At 35.9% G+C, this 17,607-nt stretch overlaps 1 protein-coding gene across 1 annotated transcript in view; it reads right to left on the bottom strand.

Moving 5' to 3' along the window:
* LOC123530249 (A disintegrin and metalloproteinase with thrombospondin motifs 9-like) overlaps window positions 1-17,607 on the bottom strand; it is a 151,327-nt gene that overhangs the window by 94,551 nt on the left and 39,169 nt on the right. Inside the window, exon 4 of the mRNA XM_053522100.1 lies at window positions 17,307-17,548. Within this exon, the coding sequence (XP_053378075.1) occupies window positions 17,307-17,548 (242 nt within the window). The remainder of the gene's footprint in view (window positions 1-17,306; window positions 17,549-17,607) is intronic.

Genomic DNA, 17,607 nt, shown 5'->3' with positions numbered 1-17,607 from the left:
CTGGACGAGTGCTGAGTTCCCCCAACCACCCAATCCTGAAAAAGGGAACTTCAGAGCCAGATGGTCTTTGTTACAGGTGATCTTTGTTTCCAGGTGACCTTTGTTTACAGGTGATCTTTGTTACAAGGTGGTCTTTGTTTACAGGTGACCTATGTTCACAGGTTATCTTTGTTTCCAGGTGGTCTTTGTTTACAGGTGATCTTTGTTACAAGGTGGTCTTTGTTTACAGGTGATCTTTGTTTCAAGGTGACCTTTGTTTACAACAGGTGACCAATGTTCACAGGTTATCTTTGTTTCCAGGTGGTCTTTGTTTACAAATGGTCTTTGTTACAGGTGATCTATGTTCACAGGTTATCTTTGTCTCTGGGTGATCTTTGTTTACAGGTGATCTTTGTTTACAAATTATCTTTGTTTCCAGGTGGTATTTGTTTACAGGTGATCTTTGTTTACCTATTGTCTTTGTTTACAGCAGGTTATCTTTGTTTACAGATGGTCTTTGTTTACTGATAGTCTTTGTTTACAGGTGATTATCTATTAACAGGTGGTCTTTGTTTACAGGTGATCTTTGTTAACAGATGGTATTTGATTACAGGTCACCTTTGTTTCCACTCGGTCTTTGTATACAGATGACTTTTGTTTATAGGTTATCTTTGTTTCCACATGATTTTTTTTCCCAGGTGAGCTTTTTTACCAGGTGGTCTTTCTTCACAGGTTGTCTTTGTGTACAGGAGATCTTTGTTTAAAGTTGGTCTCTGTTACAGATGAACATTGTTACAAGTGATCTTTGTTAATAAATGGTCTTGTTTATAGGTGGTGGTCACTTATAGGTGGCCTGTACAGCTTCGACTGTACACCTCTTATTTAAATGCACTCTTTCCGGACAGTTGTTTAGAAGACTGCACATATTTGGAGCATGTCATACAAGTTCTTAATATTTGCACAGAACTTAGCCTATCACCATACTGCACACCATGACTAAGGCCCTGTATACTGATAAGCAGTAAAACTGCAGGAATTTTAATCCTTTAATCTTTAATTTCGTGGACTTTATTAACTGATGATTATGTCAGAGTGGTCAATAGCTTTAAATTCCGTTACAACTCTAGATATGGGCAAAAATCTGACAGACCTCGAGTTAAAATCATTCTTATAATATAAGTCAACTTTATCCATGCACGTTTAAAGATTTTTTTTTCATATTTTGAGTGGAAATCTTGCAAAGCGTTGCATTGAAAATTCTTGCTCTTGATTCCATGCTGAATTTCACCATTTTTTAAAAAGACATATATTAGGCACATAATTATGAGACAATGGCCCAGTTGTTCGAAACTTTAACAGGCAATTAAGCTAACGGTTGATTAATTTTTAGGGCTCTTTTTGCATTTCAGAAGACTTTGAAAAACAGATGTATGATGTAGGAATTTTGAACACTGGAAAATCTTTACAATAAAATCAAAACATCACACTAGTGTGTCCCACCAAGTCTAGTATTTTGAATCAAAATTTAACCGATGGTTAGTTTAACAGTCGGTTAAAGTTTCGAACAACCGGGCCATTATGAACATAGTTTTTGAAAAAATGTACGGTTAAGACACAAATAAAAAATTGCCAGCCCTGGTTATCGACATTAAATCATGTCCCTTATATGAGGCCACGTTAAGCTTCTACTAGCAATTAAAATAGATTCTCCATATATGCGATGCAAGTGACATAAATAAGGAACCATAAATCTGTTTATCGAGTAACTATGACATAAAGATATGCTTCTATAATCGGTCCTAAACCCAATATTGTATGTTTACATAATACTACTTATCAAGTATGTGTGAATGGTCAAACTTGCGATACCAGTTTAGTAAATAGATAACTCTCACGACATGCTGACTGCAATAGCGACAACCCAACAGCATTTTGTCAAATTTTAAACTGAGATGTTTAACACATTTTTGAAATAACTGATGAAAATCTAGCATATCTGGGTCAGAGGGTTATAAAATGTGAGTTTCCCGACCACAACTGACTGATTGATTCTGAGCGATTTGTTCATTGACCAATGGCAATGCTGCATTCTAAGAATGACTCATTCCTTAACCAATGGCATTGCTGCAATTTCTAAGATTGATTCATTCCTTGACCAATGGCAAACTTACATTCTCAGACTGGTATCCAATCTTACTTTTATAACCTTGAGGTCCATGTCAGACTGGTATCCAGTCTTACTTTTATAACCTTGAGAGCCTATCTATCTATCTATGTGGTAATTAGGCTACACACCTCTTTAGAGTGTCATGCACATATTACATATCTACACCTATTTAACAATTTGGTTACCTTAAGACAGGATAAAATCAATGTTCATAATGTATAAACTGATAAATCTGGCACTCAAGCTGGAAGTCTGGTATTCAAGTCCCAATGGAGTGACCAGTGCTTCCCAACCTTCTCCCAAAACCCCACAATGAAGCAGAAATAGTGTTTTTCTTTGTTTGAGAACTCATCAATGTAATTTTTATAACAGTAAAACTTATATATATATACATTGTACCAAGAGCATAAAATTTCATATAAAAGTTGTCAAAAATATCTGTTGTGGCTGTATGCAAAATGTTCAATGTAAGTATAAACTATTCCTGCAAAAATTACCCACAAGCACCTAGTTCTAAGACAAGACAGACTCAATATTTGGGTTAATGTAAAGATGTACATACATTTGATGTCAGAAAACAAACCCTAGTCCATCAATCAATTTAATAAGTAACCCCGCCCAACCAGCATTTTCTTCATCAAAATCCTTTTGATAGTTTTTTGCTCTTTCATATTTACAGGTTAACTAGTTCCCTGTAGTATATATAGTATATATCAATAAGAACAAGCTATTGTGACAAACACTAAAGCTGTCGAGGGCAATATGAGACCAATGGATTTGATTTATTACAAAAGATTTTAATTGACACCAATGACAAAGGTATTATTACAAAATATATAATCAGTACCACTCTCCAGTTAGAATACTGTGAAGGTTACTAGGAAAGTAATTGTAGCAGAAAAAAAGAGCATAAGCCTAATAAGATTGTATGAGACCAATGATTGCAATAAGATGTTGTCCAAGCAGCTAAGAATACATACCAATGATTTCTACATGATGCTGACCACACAGCCAAGAATGCAGACAAATGATTGCAATAAGATGTAGTCCATGCAGCCAACAATACAGACCAGTGATTGCAGTAAGATGTTGTTCCTGCAGCCAAGAATCCTATATGATACTGACCTTACAGCCAACAATACAGACCAATGATTGCAATAAGATGTTGTTCCTGCAGCCAAGAATCCTATATGATACTGACTTACAGCCTACAATACAGACCAGTGATTGCAATAAGATGTTGTTCCTGCAGCCAAGAATCCTATATGATACTGACCTTACAGCCAACAATACAGACCAGTGATTGCAATACGATGTTGTTCCTACAGCCAAGAATCTAAATGACACTGAACTTACAGCCAACAATACAGACCAGTGATTGCAATAAGATGTTGTTCCTGCAGCCAAGAATCTAAATGACACTGAACTTACAGCCAACAATACAGACCAATGATTGCAATAAGATGTTGTTCCTGCAGCCAAGAATCCTATATGATACTGACCTTACAGCCAACAATACAGACCAGTGATTGCAATACGATGTTGTTCCTGCAGCCAAGAATCCTATATGATACTGACCTTACAGCCAACAATACAGACCAGTGATTGCAATAAGATGTTGTTCCTGCAGCCAAGAATCCTATATGATACTGACCTTACAGCCAACAATACAGACCAGTGATTGCAATACGATGTTGTTCCTGCAGCCAAGAATCCTATATGATACTGACCTTACAGCCAACAATACAGACCAGTGATTGCAATAAGATGTTGTTCCTGCAGCCAAGAATCCTATATGATACTGACCTTACAGCCAACAATACAGACCAGTGATTGCAATACGATGTTGTTCCTGCAGCCAAGAATCCTATATGATACTGACCTTACAGCCAATAATACAGACCAGTGATTGCAATAAGATGTTGTTCCTGCAGCCAAGAATCTAAATGACACTGAACTTACAGCCAACAATACAGACCAATGATTGCAATAAGATGTTGTTCCTTCAGCCAAGAATCTAAATGACACTGAACTTACAGCCAACAATACAGACCAATGATTGCAATAAGATGTTGTTCCTGCAGCCAAGAATCTAAATGACACTGAACTTACAGCCAACAATACAGACCAATGATTGCAATAAGATGTTGTCCAAGCAGCTAAGAATCCTATATGATACTGACCTTACAGCCAACAATACAGACCAGTGATTGCAATAAGATGTTGTCCCTGCAGCCAACAATACAGACCAATGATTGCAATAAGATGTTGTTCCTGCAGCCAAGAATCTAAATGACACTGAACTTACAGCCAACAATACAGACCAATGATTGCAATAAGATGTTGTTCCTGCAGCCAAGAATCTAAATGACACTGAACTTACAGCCAACAATACAGGCCAGTGATTGTAGTAAGATGTTGGCAGCCAAGAATCCTATATGATACTGACCTTACAGCCAACAATACAGACCAATGATTGCAATAAGATGTTGTTCCTGCAGCCAAGAATCTAAATGACACTGAACTTACAGCCAACAATACAGACCAATGATTGCAATAAGATGTTGTTCCTGCAGCCAAGAATCCTATATGATACTGACCTTACAGCCAACAATACAGACCAATGATTGCAATAAGGTGTTGTTCCTGCAGCCAAGAATCCTGTATAATACTGACCTTACAGCCAACAATACAGACCAATGATTGCAATAAGATGTTGTTCCTGCAGCCAAGTATCCTATATGATACTGACCTTACAGCCAACAATACAGACCAATGATTGCAATAAGATGTTGTTCCTGCAGCCAAGAATCCTATATGATACTGACCTCACAGCCAACAATACAGACCAGTGATTGCAATAAGATGTTGTCCCTGCAGCCAACAATACAGACCAATGACTGCAATAAGATGTTGTTCCTGCAGCCAAGAATCTAAATGACACTGAACTTACAGCCAACAATACAGACCAATGATTGCAATAAGATGTTGTTCCTGCAGCCAAGAATCTAAATGACACTGAACTTACAGCCAACAATACAGACCAGTGATTGCAATAAGATGTTGTTCCTGCAGCCAAGAATCCTATATGATACTGACCTTACAGCCAACAATACAGACCAATGATTGCAATAAGATGTTGTTCCTGCAGCCAAGAATCCTATATGATACTGACCTCACAGCCAACAATACAGACCAGTGATTGCAATAAGATGTTGTCCCTGCAGCCAACAATACAGACCAATGACTGCAATAAGATGTTGTTCCTGCAGCCAAGAATCTAAATGACACTGAACTTACAGCCAACAATACAGACCAATGATTGCAATAAGATGTTGTCCAAGCAGCTAAGAATCCTATATGATACTGACCTTACAGCCAATAATACAGACCAATGAATGCAATAAGATGTTGTCCCTGCAGCCAAGAATCTATATGATACTGACCTTACAGTCAACAATACAGACCAATGATTGCAATAAGATGTTGTCCAAGCAGCGAAGAATCCTATATAATACTGACCTTACAGCCAATAATACAGACCAGTGATTGCAATAAGATGTTGTCCCTGCAGCCAAGAGTCCTATATGATACTGACTTACAGCCAATAATACAGACCACTGATTGCAATAAGATGTTGTCCCTGCAGCCAAGAGTCCTATATGATACTGACCTTACAGCCAATAATACAGACCAGTGATTGCAATAAGATGTTGTCCCTGCAGCCAAGAGTCCTATATGATACTGACCTTACAGCCAATAATACAGACCATTGATTGCAATAAGATGTTGTCCCTGCAGCCAAGAGTCCTATATGATACTGACCTTACAGTCAACAATACAGACCATTGATTGCAATAAGATGTTATCCCTGTAGCCAAGAATCCTATATGATACTGACCTTACAGCCAACAATACAGACCAATGATTGCAGTAAGATGTTGTTCCTGCAGCCAAGAATCCTATATGATACTGACCTTACAGCCAACAATACAGACCACTGATTGCAATAAGGTGTTGTTCCTGCAGCCAAGAATCCTATATGATACTGACCTCACAGCCAAGAGTACAGACAAGTGATTGAAATGTGATGTTGTCATTACTATAACATGATGCTGTCTTTATAGAATACAGACCAAAGATTACAATGTGATGTTGTCTCCATAGCCAAGAATAATGACTTATGATTAATATGTGTTGTCCCTACAGCTAAGAATACAGACCAACGTCTGCAAAGTAGAACAATCATAACTACATGATGCTGAGCCAAGAGCCCAGAAAGTAGAACAATCATAATTACATGATGCTGAGCCAAGATAGTAGAACAATCATAATTACATGATGCTGAGCCAAGAGCCAAGAAAGTAGAACAATCATATTCACATGATGCTGAGCCAAGAGCCCAGAAAGTAGAACAATCATAATTACATGATGCTGAGCCAAGAACCCAGAAAGTAGAACAATCATAATTACATGATGCTGAGCCAAGAGCCAAGAAAGTAAAACAATCATAATTACATGATGCTGAGCCAAGAGCCAAGAAAGTAGAACAATCATAATTACATGATGCTGAGCCAAGAGCCCAGAAAGTATAACAATCATAATTACATGATGCTGAGCCAAGAGCCCAGAAAGTAGAACAATCATAATTACATGATGCTGAGCCAAGAGCCCAGAAGGTAGAACAATCATAATTACATGATGCTGAGCCAAGAGCCAAGGAAGAAGAACAATCATAATTACATGATGCTGAGCCAAGTGCCAAGGAAGAACAATCATGATATTACATATTTCCATTTCAAAAGCAAGTTGATCCCTCTAAACACAGAGTGGAGGATTTCAAATTCATAAGGGCATGCAAACTTCAATGGGCAGATACTGCAATGTGTGCATTCATGACAACATTCTTTTACCTAGAAGTACAGCCTCATATTAAAAATCAAAGACCTGAAAAAAGTCAGACACATCAAAATCATCTAAACAAAACAGGCTTTAATTAAGAGTCTGATTTGAAAATCAATAACAACTGTTGATTGGTCTTCACCAGGTAACCTAGGAAAACAGACAGTATAATTACCATGGAAACCCAGAAATGAACAGAAAAGTGCAGGTAGTTTCTACAAGTTACCTACAGACACTAGACCAGCATTTGGCACACTTTCAGGGAAATAGCGCAGACAAGGCCATCCATACTCTAAGGTAGAAAATTACTATACAGCAGATTAAACTCATGCGGAACATATTATAGAGGAGTATAATATTATTCAAAATAAAAATAAATTTTGGTATTAGAGAATCCTGTAAACTTCGGATTTCTTTGAATATAATATGTGGTTTGCTTTCTTGCATAGTTAATTCCTTTTCCTTGTGTTTCACACTATGTAACATTATTTTCTGCATATACTGATATATATGATATATTATAATGAATGAAATGAACAAACATTGACATTTAAGTATATTTCATAGCATTGTTCCTCAGATTTCACGAAAGTTCTTCCTTTTAAACTTAAACATGTAATAATTCTGCACATACTCTCATCCTTGTCGAGAAAAGGGAGGGGGGGGGGGGGGAGAATAAATTTAAATGTAATGTTTGGGATCAAATAATCTTGGAAAAGATATTGCTCCTGTCCTCTAACAGCATGATCATTTCCTCTAAATGTGTTTTCTGATTCTATTTCCACTGAAATATCTTGCATTACAGCTTTTCCCTTTCATTCAGATCAACCAGCTGCATGGATTCTTGTTGACCAATTCTTATCATAAAGTAACAGACATTTTAATTCCCACTGGCAACTGAATTTGACTAAATAAAAAGCAAGTATAAAACCAAACAGCAAAAATTTAGCCCATCTCAGGATAAGGACAAAGTTTCTAAAGACTAAGTTTCTGAAGAAGGCGCGAGACAAAATCTGACAGAAGAAACACCAGAATTGCTTTATAGTTACAAGTATCAAAGAGGAAGTCTGCTTTTCAGGACAGAGCGAACTAGACTTGTAGGAACAAGCAGTGCTGAAATGTTTTCTTCAATGAGAACTACTTGGCTATATCTAGAGAAATCTTGTCTTATCTCGGTGATCTGTTGATTTTCTGGGCATCTAGACATATCATTTCTGATAACATCACTTACTACAAACTCTACAACATGGTTTTCTATTGACAGTTTGTATAGAAGAAACAAAACAATCTAACACAATGCAAGGGCTGTATACTGGAAAATCGAAATACATTTTGTAGTTGTGTCCATTTTTATCAATTATACATTTTGTTTGCCTCTAGCATCATCCATTGGTGTTGCATTTATGAAGCAAGGGCTTACATACCTGACAAGGTTTCACTAGACTATTTGATGATACTGAGTTTGGGAACCAGTCTAAAACCTAAAACATCTCAATGGCTGTTTCTGTGATCAGTCTTTCAATTGACCAATGACAAGGTCGAATTCTTCTGACTGGTCTCCAAGCTCAGTTTCAGAAGTCTATTCCCTAATCTTATTTCTGAAACAGTTTTAAACTAATTCACAAAGATCTAATAATCCTTGAACCAGAATCTTTAAAACACATTCAAATACACACTGAGACAGACTTGCAATAAAATCATCTATACAGACATCAGACTGTTGTAGTTTTTTGGCCTTTTAAAATCAGAGTAGTTTTCTCATCTCTTGTCATAGATGTCAGTTTTTATTACCAGTTGCAAGTGTATTGCAAGAGTTCTAAAAAATTCCCACATTATATACAATGCAGAAAAGCTACAGACATGTTTTCTGCTTGACCAAAGTTAAAATCACTGAATGACCTAAATAATTCTTAATGTACCTGACATGACCAAAGGCATATTAAACCCGACTTGGTCAGAATGCCCCAAGTAAAATAATGATAGCTTAAATACTCTCTAAACTAAATAAAATAGTCTCTAAACCAAATAAATTCATACATAATGAAACTGAAGTCAGAAAGTATTTGACAGAAGAATGCCTGGTATTTCTGGCTCAATTCTAAACAGACAAATTTTGTTTGTTTTTGAGGTGAATCAGTTACCATGTAAAACAGATAAATTGTCTTGGGATTGTTTTAACCCACAGAACTACATTTCTTCAGCCTGATAAAACTGCTGAGTCGGCCAGTTGGTTTTACAACTTCAAAAGAATTTCAAACAGTATGATGATTTGTTAATTAGCAATTTTACCCATTTATTAGTCTACCTATATAATCACACATAGCCAATATAAATGCTTTTATCATCCTATGTACTGTATACAGAAAATTCAATGTTCTTCGGTTCTTAAAAATCACCGATACAATGAATACAGTAAATCTCTAGGTAACTAAGATATGACTTTTAAAACACCGGATAGAACAGGATGACTAACACATTGACCTGAACTTGTAAACTGACCGGACACAATAACCTCTAAATGGTACACAACAGCTGTTTACAAAATACAATCTGTTGTGCAATGGCAAAGATCAAGTATTAAGGGGATTATGCAAGTGTAAGAAATAAAAGTTCAGTCATATTAGACCATGTCCATATCTGGGGATGATTTTCAAATAAACTGGTATTGGAAAGCATGGAAACATTATTTAAAGTGGAAAAATGCACATTTTTCAAATACAAATCAAGCTAAAGTAGATGTGTGAGAAAAAAAGGGTGAAGGAAATTACAGCTTTTAACCCAATATAACAAACTCTTCCTGTTACCAATACAAGATAATTACTTTCCAAATATGACTTTTCTTATTTTGACTGGGGCAGTCATTTTAAGAAAAGTCAAACTGCACGCAGGAGTTGCTTCCCTTCAACTACAGAAATCTCTACCTATAGGTAAGGGAGATCACTGCGCAGAAGACTGAAGAAAAAAAACTATTATCTTATTAGTCTGATTTCTTTATTTCTAGAGCATCAACTTCAAATACTTATGCGGCATTATCGTTAATTTAACACATTTAAATGCACAGCAACCGAAAATTGCTTTTATAAAACATTCACCAAAAACACACTATGTGCAGTAAGATGCGCATAATGCCACTTTAAAGCCAGTATAGACATTGACTAATTGTTGACATCATGTTTGCAACTTGTATGGGACTATTTTACTTACAGATGTTATATGACTTTGCACATATGCTTTTGATCAAACTTACACCAAGAGTCTCAATATGTTGTACTAGGGAATTCATATGAACAACCCTAATATTAACAAAAGTGTAGATTAATTGTGAAGAACTGTATTGGCATTTTACAGTCATTTTAAAGTTCCTTTCATACAAAAAAAAAAAAAACACTTCTGGTCTCATATCAGACTGGAGCAAGTGAGAGCCTAAGAGTTCGAGCCTGCAGCTGTCTGGTTGCTGATCACCAGACCACTGCTCTGCTTAGCTAACCAGGATATATGGTTATAAAACTGAGTTAGTAAACCAGCCTCAGCATGCAACCTTGCCATTGGTCAATTTCAAGGCTTAGCTCAAAACTAACCAATCAGATGCTAGAGTTTTAAGACTGGACTAAAATCTCCATTGTAAACCTTGGGCATTGACAACCAGTCTAAAATATTTTAAATTTCTATATATTATGTGATACTCCCCTATTACCAATACTCTCCTGTGATCGTTTTACATTCACAACCATACAACATAATTTCGTTCAGATTTTATTGATACCTTTGATTTGTAAAAATCACTGAAAATTTATGATCTTGAAATCAGTAAAATAATTTGAGCCGTGCCATGAGAAAACCAACATAGTGGGTTTGCGACCAGCATGGATCCAGACCAGCCTGCGCATCCGCGCAGTCTGGTCAGGCTCCATGCTGTTCGCTTTTAAAGCCTATTGGAATTGGAGAAACTGTTAGCGAACAGCATGACCAGACTGCGCGGATGCGCAGGCTGGTCTGGATCCATGCTGGTCGCACACCCACTATGTTGGTTTTCCCATGGCACGGCTCATTTGTACACCTGGCCTACTTTGATGTATGAAATAAAGTATTTATTGTTTTACAGCTTTAGAACAATCCAAATATAAATAAACAAACCTATAAATATTTTTCTTACTCTTGGTTTTACTTTCTGAATTAAAATGTAGTAAAATAGCTAAATATATCATCATATATCAAAAGCCTAAGATTGTTAGTTATGTACGGTTACAAATGCGGTAAATTTCTTTTTACTAAATTCAAATGTAGCAACTGAAATCAAATAAATCATTATTTATTCAATATCAGTATAAATCTGTTTAAATTATGCATGATGTAAAGTCAACCTATCCAGTGCCCTTATTTCCTTCAAGAGACACAAATAACTGACAACTGAAAGAAGAGGACTAGTATATTGTTTTCTATCAAATCATCCCTAGCTTGGCAGCCGAACTCACAACCTCTCTGAATCAGGCCTTTTGTGTACTCCCTACTTAACTAACCAGGACAAAAGGTTATAAAACTGTGCTTGGAGACTAGTCTCACAACTCTAGGACCTGATTGGTTGATTTGCATGTCAGTCTTGAAACTGACCAATGAGAAAGCAGAAATTTGAGACTGGTCTCCAAACTCTGAGCCTAGGCTTTAATATTTGAAATTATGAAAAATGCACTGTACACAGCTTTTCGTGAGGAGCATACAATCATTAAAGTTTGACAAATTGCATGACAAATTTTAAGTATGATATAACTTTGCTCTTTTTTATGAATGGAAAAATGCAAAGTTCAGCAAATTTCAATGATTTAATGACATTTTATTGTGTACATATAAATCCTTTTCAGTGCATACTCAGCTTTCATCTATCTCGGTATACTTATTATCTATTTATTGAATGCAAGTGCGGGATACCAGTCCTACTCAGATTTAAAACCTTCAATATCAAATGCAAAGAGCTTTCTTTTAAATCATACACCAAAGACAAAAACATTGGCTTTAAAATACAGATTCAATGCAAATTTTTAAAAGTTATGTATAAATAGCAGTAACTATCTACCATTTCAGCTTTAGATATATTTTGAATCATTCTCCTGTAAGGTGTCACCCCACTCCCCCCACCCTTGACCCTCCCCACCTGCAAATCCCCTTCATGCCATACCCAACAAGTAATAAAAGTCTGACACCGAAACTTGTTACTGGACAATTTGAAGATGGAACTTGGAATCAACCATTGATTCACTGGTTTTTTTAGACTGGTCACTGAACTTGGTTTTATAACTTTTGACCCAGAAAGACAAGGTAAAGTTATGGCCAAATTTAGTCTCAAGTCTATGACCTTCAAGGAATAAGACACCAGATGACCACAACATCGCTGTTTCAGAGTGAAAATCTAGAGGTCCACTTTTCAAACATTAGTTTGAAAAATCCCATCTTGTTGAATGCTGAATACTGGCTTAAATTGGACACTACAAATAGTTGGTTTGGCCGACTGTACATGGGTCATGATTAATCTTTAGTGCATGATGCAGATTCAGCAAGGTGGTTCGTGCATATGTCATACTTTTTTGTGTTAAATATATGATTATATATATATGTCTGACTATTAAACCTAGTCAACTGAATGAAAAAAAAGGTAAAAACTTCATGAAGTCTTGTTTTCACAGATGAAATGCAGTTGGCGCACTTTCACTTGTGTAAAACATCAAAAACTCGTCTACATTAAATATTTACTTAATATTTGTGGTAATAGATAAGGACCATATGTATATCGGTAGTTTTCAATCCATCTGAAGTCTTGCATAATCACGATGATAATATAGCTTGATCCCCCACAGTATTTACAATTCTTTCACGTCTTTTGGCAAAACTTAGAAAATATTTGAAAACTTTGCGATTTCAAATTTCTTCAAGCTTTCAAGAAACGTAGACAAACTTGTCTTGTAACAAAAACAGAATATTCATATGCCGTATGTGCATACGAGAGAGCTAAATATAGAAATATCTCACTATGTAGAACTTTTAAGACCGATTTACAACAGTTTGATGTTGCTTTACAATTTACGACTGCATTAAAATGTTCAAACTTGCACTACAATCCCCTATGGCATTTCAAAACAGCAGCCGTGCCATTCTTTAATTTTTGAACTATGGTGAGTTGTTCTCACGACCCACCATTGCACTAGGCTTTCATAATATATGCACAACTATTTTCATTTATGTGTATTCAATGTCATCTGTGTCTTCATATGACTGGCTGTGCATTAAAACATCAAGTTTAATATCGAATATGCTCTTCTTTCAGTTCAAGTGTCGAAGCAAAGTGTGTGAAATGTGACATACCGGTAGTCTAAGGATGAAGGCCAATTTAGAGTGAATTCTTAATTAAAGGAACAATTTATAGCAACTTTTCTTTAAGCTATGAGTGAATTGCTAAATCAACTTCAGTTTCAACAGACTTTGACTGTCTAGACAGTCTACAGAAGTAGCAAAAAGATGGGGAAGTTCTTCAAGTATATGGTCTAATACTTGGGAAAAACTAACAACTTCAATAAAAGAAATTATGCCTATTAATCTACCAACCACCTCTGCACCAAATTGTTACTGTTATTAAACTTAATCACTGTAACTTAAACAAGAGGGCCATAAAGGCCCTGTATCGCTCACCTGATCTATTGACCTAAAGATCATTAAGATTAACATTCTGACCAAGTTTCATTAAGATATGGTCATAAATGTGGCTTCTAGAGTGTTAACTAGCTTTTCCTTTGATCTGACCTGGCGACCTAGTTTTTGACCCCACATGACCCAGATTCGAACTTGACATAAAGATCATTAAGATTAACATTCTGACCAAGTTTCATGAAGATACAGTCATAACTGTGGCCTCTAGAGTGTTAACAAGCTTTTCCTTTGATCTGACCTGGAGACTAGTTTTTGACCCCACCTGACCCAGATTTAAACTTGACCTAAAGATCATCAAGATTTACATTCTGACCAAGTTTCATTAAGATACGGTCATAAATGTGGCTTATACAGTGTTAACTAGCTTTTCCTTTGATTTGACCCGGTGACCTAGTTTCTGGCCCCATCTGACCAAGATTTAAAGCTGACCTAAAGATCATCAAGATTAACATTCTGACCAAGTTTCATTAAGATATGGTCATAAATGTGGCCTCTAGAGTGTTAACTAGCTTTTCCTTTGATCTGACCTGGCGACCTAGTTTTTGACCCCACATGACCCAGATTCGAACTTGACATGAAGATCATTAAGATTAACATTCTGACCAAGTTTCATGAAGATACAGTCATAAATGTGGCCTCTAGAGTGTTAACAAGCTTTTCCTTTGATCTGACCTGGAGACTAGTTTTTGACCCCACATGACCCAGATTTAAACTTGACCTAAAGATCATCAAGATTTACATTCTGACCAAGTTTCATTAAGATACGGTCATAAATGTGGCTTATACAGTGTTAACTAGCTTTTCCTTTGATTTGACCCGGTGACCTAGTTTCTGGCCCCATCTGACCAAGATTTAAAGCTGACCTAAAGATCATCAAGATTAATATTCCGGCCATGTTTCATTAAGGTATGGTCATAAATGTGGCCTCTAAAGTGCTAACTAACTTTTCCTTTGATTTGACCCGGTGACCTAGTTTTTGACCCCACATGACCCAGATTCAAACTTGACCTAAAGATCATCAAGATTAACATTCTGACCAAGTGTCATTATGATACGGTCATAAATGTGACCTCTGGAGTGTTAACTAGCTTTTCCTTTAATTTGACCTGGTGACCTAGTTTTTGACCCTACATGACCCAGATTCAAACTTGACCTAAAGATCATCAAGATTAACATTTTGACCAAGTTTCATGAAGATGCAGTCATAAATGTGGCCTCTACAGTGTTGACAAGCTTTTTCTTTGATTTGACCTGGTGACCTAGTTTTTGACACCAGATGACCAAATATCAAACTCGTCCAAGATTTTATTGAGGGTAACATTCTGACCAAGTTTCATTAAGATTTGGCCCAAACTGTGACCTCTAGAGTGTTAACAGTCAAATTGTTGACGACGGACGGACGGATGGACAACGGACACAGGGCGATCACAAAAGCTCACCTTGAGCACTTTGTGCTCAGGTGAGCTTAAAAAAAAGAAATATTCTTAAAAACTGAAAAAAGGAGGTTATGTCTGGAGATTTAACTTGCATTTCTTAGGCAGTGCTGTATTTAACTGGACTTCCTGGGCAACTGATACTTGTTCTTGTTTTTGTTGGGTTCAATGTCTCATTGACACAATCATAGGTCATATAGCGACTTTCCAGCTTTTAATGGTGGAGGAAGACCCCAGGTAACCCTGCGTGCATTATTTCATCACAGGCAAGCACCAGAGTAGAACAACTGACCTTCCCTAAGCCTTCTGGATGGCTTCCTCAAGTGAAGAATTCAATGACCCAAGTGAGGCTCGAATCCACACCGGTGAGGGGCAAGTGATTTGAAGTCAGCAAACTTAACCACTCAGCCCTGGAGCCCCCCCCCCCCCCAATTTGATAGTTGACCAGACTGCTTTATTTCCTTGGCAATTTAGTATTTAACAAGATTTAACTCTAGATTATACAAGAAGAATCTTGAACAGTTTATTAACTCTGTTTTAAGCCTGAGGTTGGCACAGATTAAACAGTCATGGACAATTTCTCCTGTTTTACCAACTGTTAATTCCTAGTGACCCAGAGACCCAAATTTCTCGATAACAAAACAGTTTAACCAACCAATGCCAGATTGCATGACAGTTATAATTTGTTACATTTGATTAGTTTCAGGTATTTTTTAGATATTTTTAAAATAAAAACAAACTTTAAACGAAGCTTCAATTACAGGCCAAGGAAATGTTTATTATTGGTTTTATGGTGCAACTGCTACTGAAAACTTTTTTTTTGTTGAAAACAGGAATCATTTCTTCAAGAATGATTATTTTACTTACCATTAAACTGATCATATTTCTGCAGAAGTGCTTTTATATAGGTTATATTGTAAAATGTTTCTTCTCTCCCTCCCTCCCAAAATTCACTGTTCTGAATATTGTCTGAAAACTTCTATCTAAAAGACACATGTCTGAACAGAAAAATGTTGCCTAAATAATAACTGAGCATGAATTCTGTGTTCTGTAAATGGTCTGAATACTTTCTGATTAATTCTGAATTATACCTAAACATTTCAGAATATATCGCCAACATGGATGAATATTTCTGGACTGATGTCTGAGCTTCTTTGAATAATTCAGCAATGATGGCTGAATATTTCTGAATTTGAACTGAATTAAATTTTGTATTGAATCATGCCAATTTAAGCCAATATTCAGCATTTAACAAGATGGGATTTTTCAAACTAATGTTTCAAAATTGTCTGCAATTATTCAGATAACCATTCAGATATTATTCATACTACATAATTTCAAGTTTTTCAGTGAATTACTGAAATAACTAAAAGTTTGGATTTTCATACCAGCATGCAATTTTAACCCGCACAAGCTCAGAATACAATGTATAAAATTTTCAAACTGCTGGATAGTCTGGCATCTTAACAAAACAGAAGCAAACTTTTATACAAATTATTTATTTCGGCCTCATTACAAGGTTCGCATGACTGTATCCCCTTTTTCAAATGAAAATTGATGGCCTGAAGATAACTTTACGGGGAAAATAAACCCTTTTTAAAAATAAAGCATTCAGAGATTTGGAATTTAACCGAAATAAAATGAATTGTGTTGTGATGAGATGTAATTTGCTGATATTTATTTTTCTGATAAAAGAAATGAATTATTGCAAAACAAAAATAGAAAGACTGTGTTATTTTCGGTTATCAGGAGTTAGATCTACCGCATACATAAATAATAGTAACATAATTTTGTTCATTGAATGGCGACCAAAACATTTTTGGAGTACAAAATTTGTACCACCTTGAGGGCTGTAATTTATGTTAAATTTAGTGTGAAGTATGTTTAACCCTGGAAAACGACAATAGAACTTTATATACACTTTCTTTTTAGTTTGATTGTGACGAAAGTTTAAAGATAATTATCTTAAACAGTACAAGTCTTGAATCTTTTCCTTTGGGGGGAAAAATGGTACTAAAGTTTAGTGTACATTATAGTATCTCATGTCAAGGTATGCAATCAAGACTCCAAAATCAAATCAAACTATGTGCAAGCGCTGCAGAGCTCGCAAATAAAATAAAAGGTATACTTACTATGGCCATCAAATTAAGAATATAATGTTGAAGATCGTCTTTATGATACCGCAGCATTTGATGGTCGGCGGCTACCATAACTTCCACATAGTTTTTATGTGACACTGAGCGTTTAGTCCGATGAGGAGAAGTTGATGATGATATTAAATTATTAAATGAAGATGAACTAGATATATCACTAAATTCTAAGTTTTCTATATCACTTTTTAAGTCTCGTTTCCTCCGCTTGTGTTTATAATTTTCTGAAAAGAAACAAAAAATGAAAAAATTAGTACATTACCAATTACAATTATCTATAACA

Source organism: Mercenaria mercenaria, chromosome 13 (genome assembly GCF_021730395.1).
Source record: "Mercenaria mercenaria strain notata chromosome 13, MADL_Memer_1, whole genome shotgun sequence".
Taxonomy (NCBI): Eukaryota; Metazoa; Mollusca; class Bivalvia; order Venerida; family Veneridae; genus Mercenaria; species Mercenaria mercenaria.
Note: the sequence above shows the minus strand (reverse complement) of the source record. Positions and strands in the feature narration are given on the sequence as shown.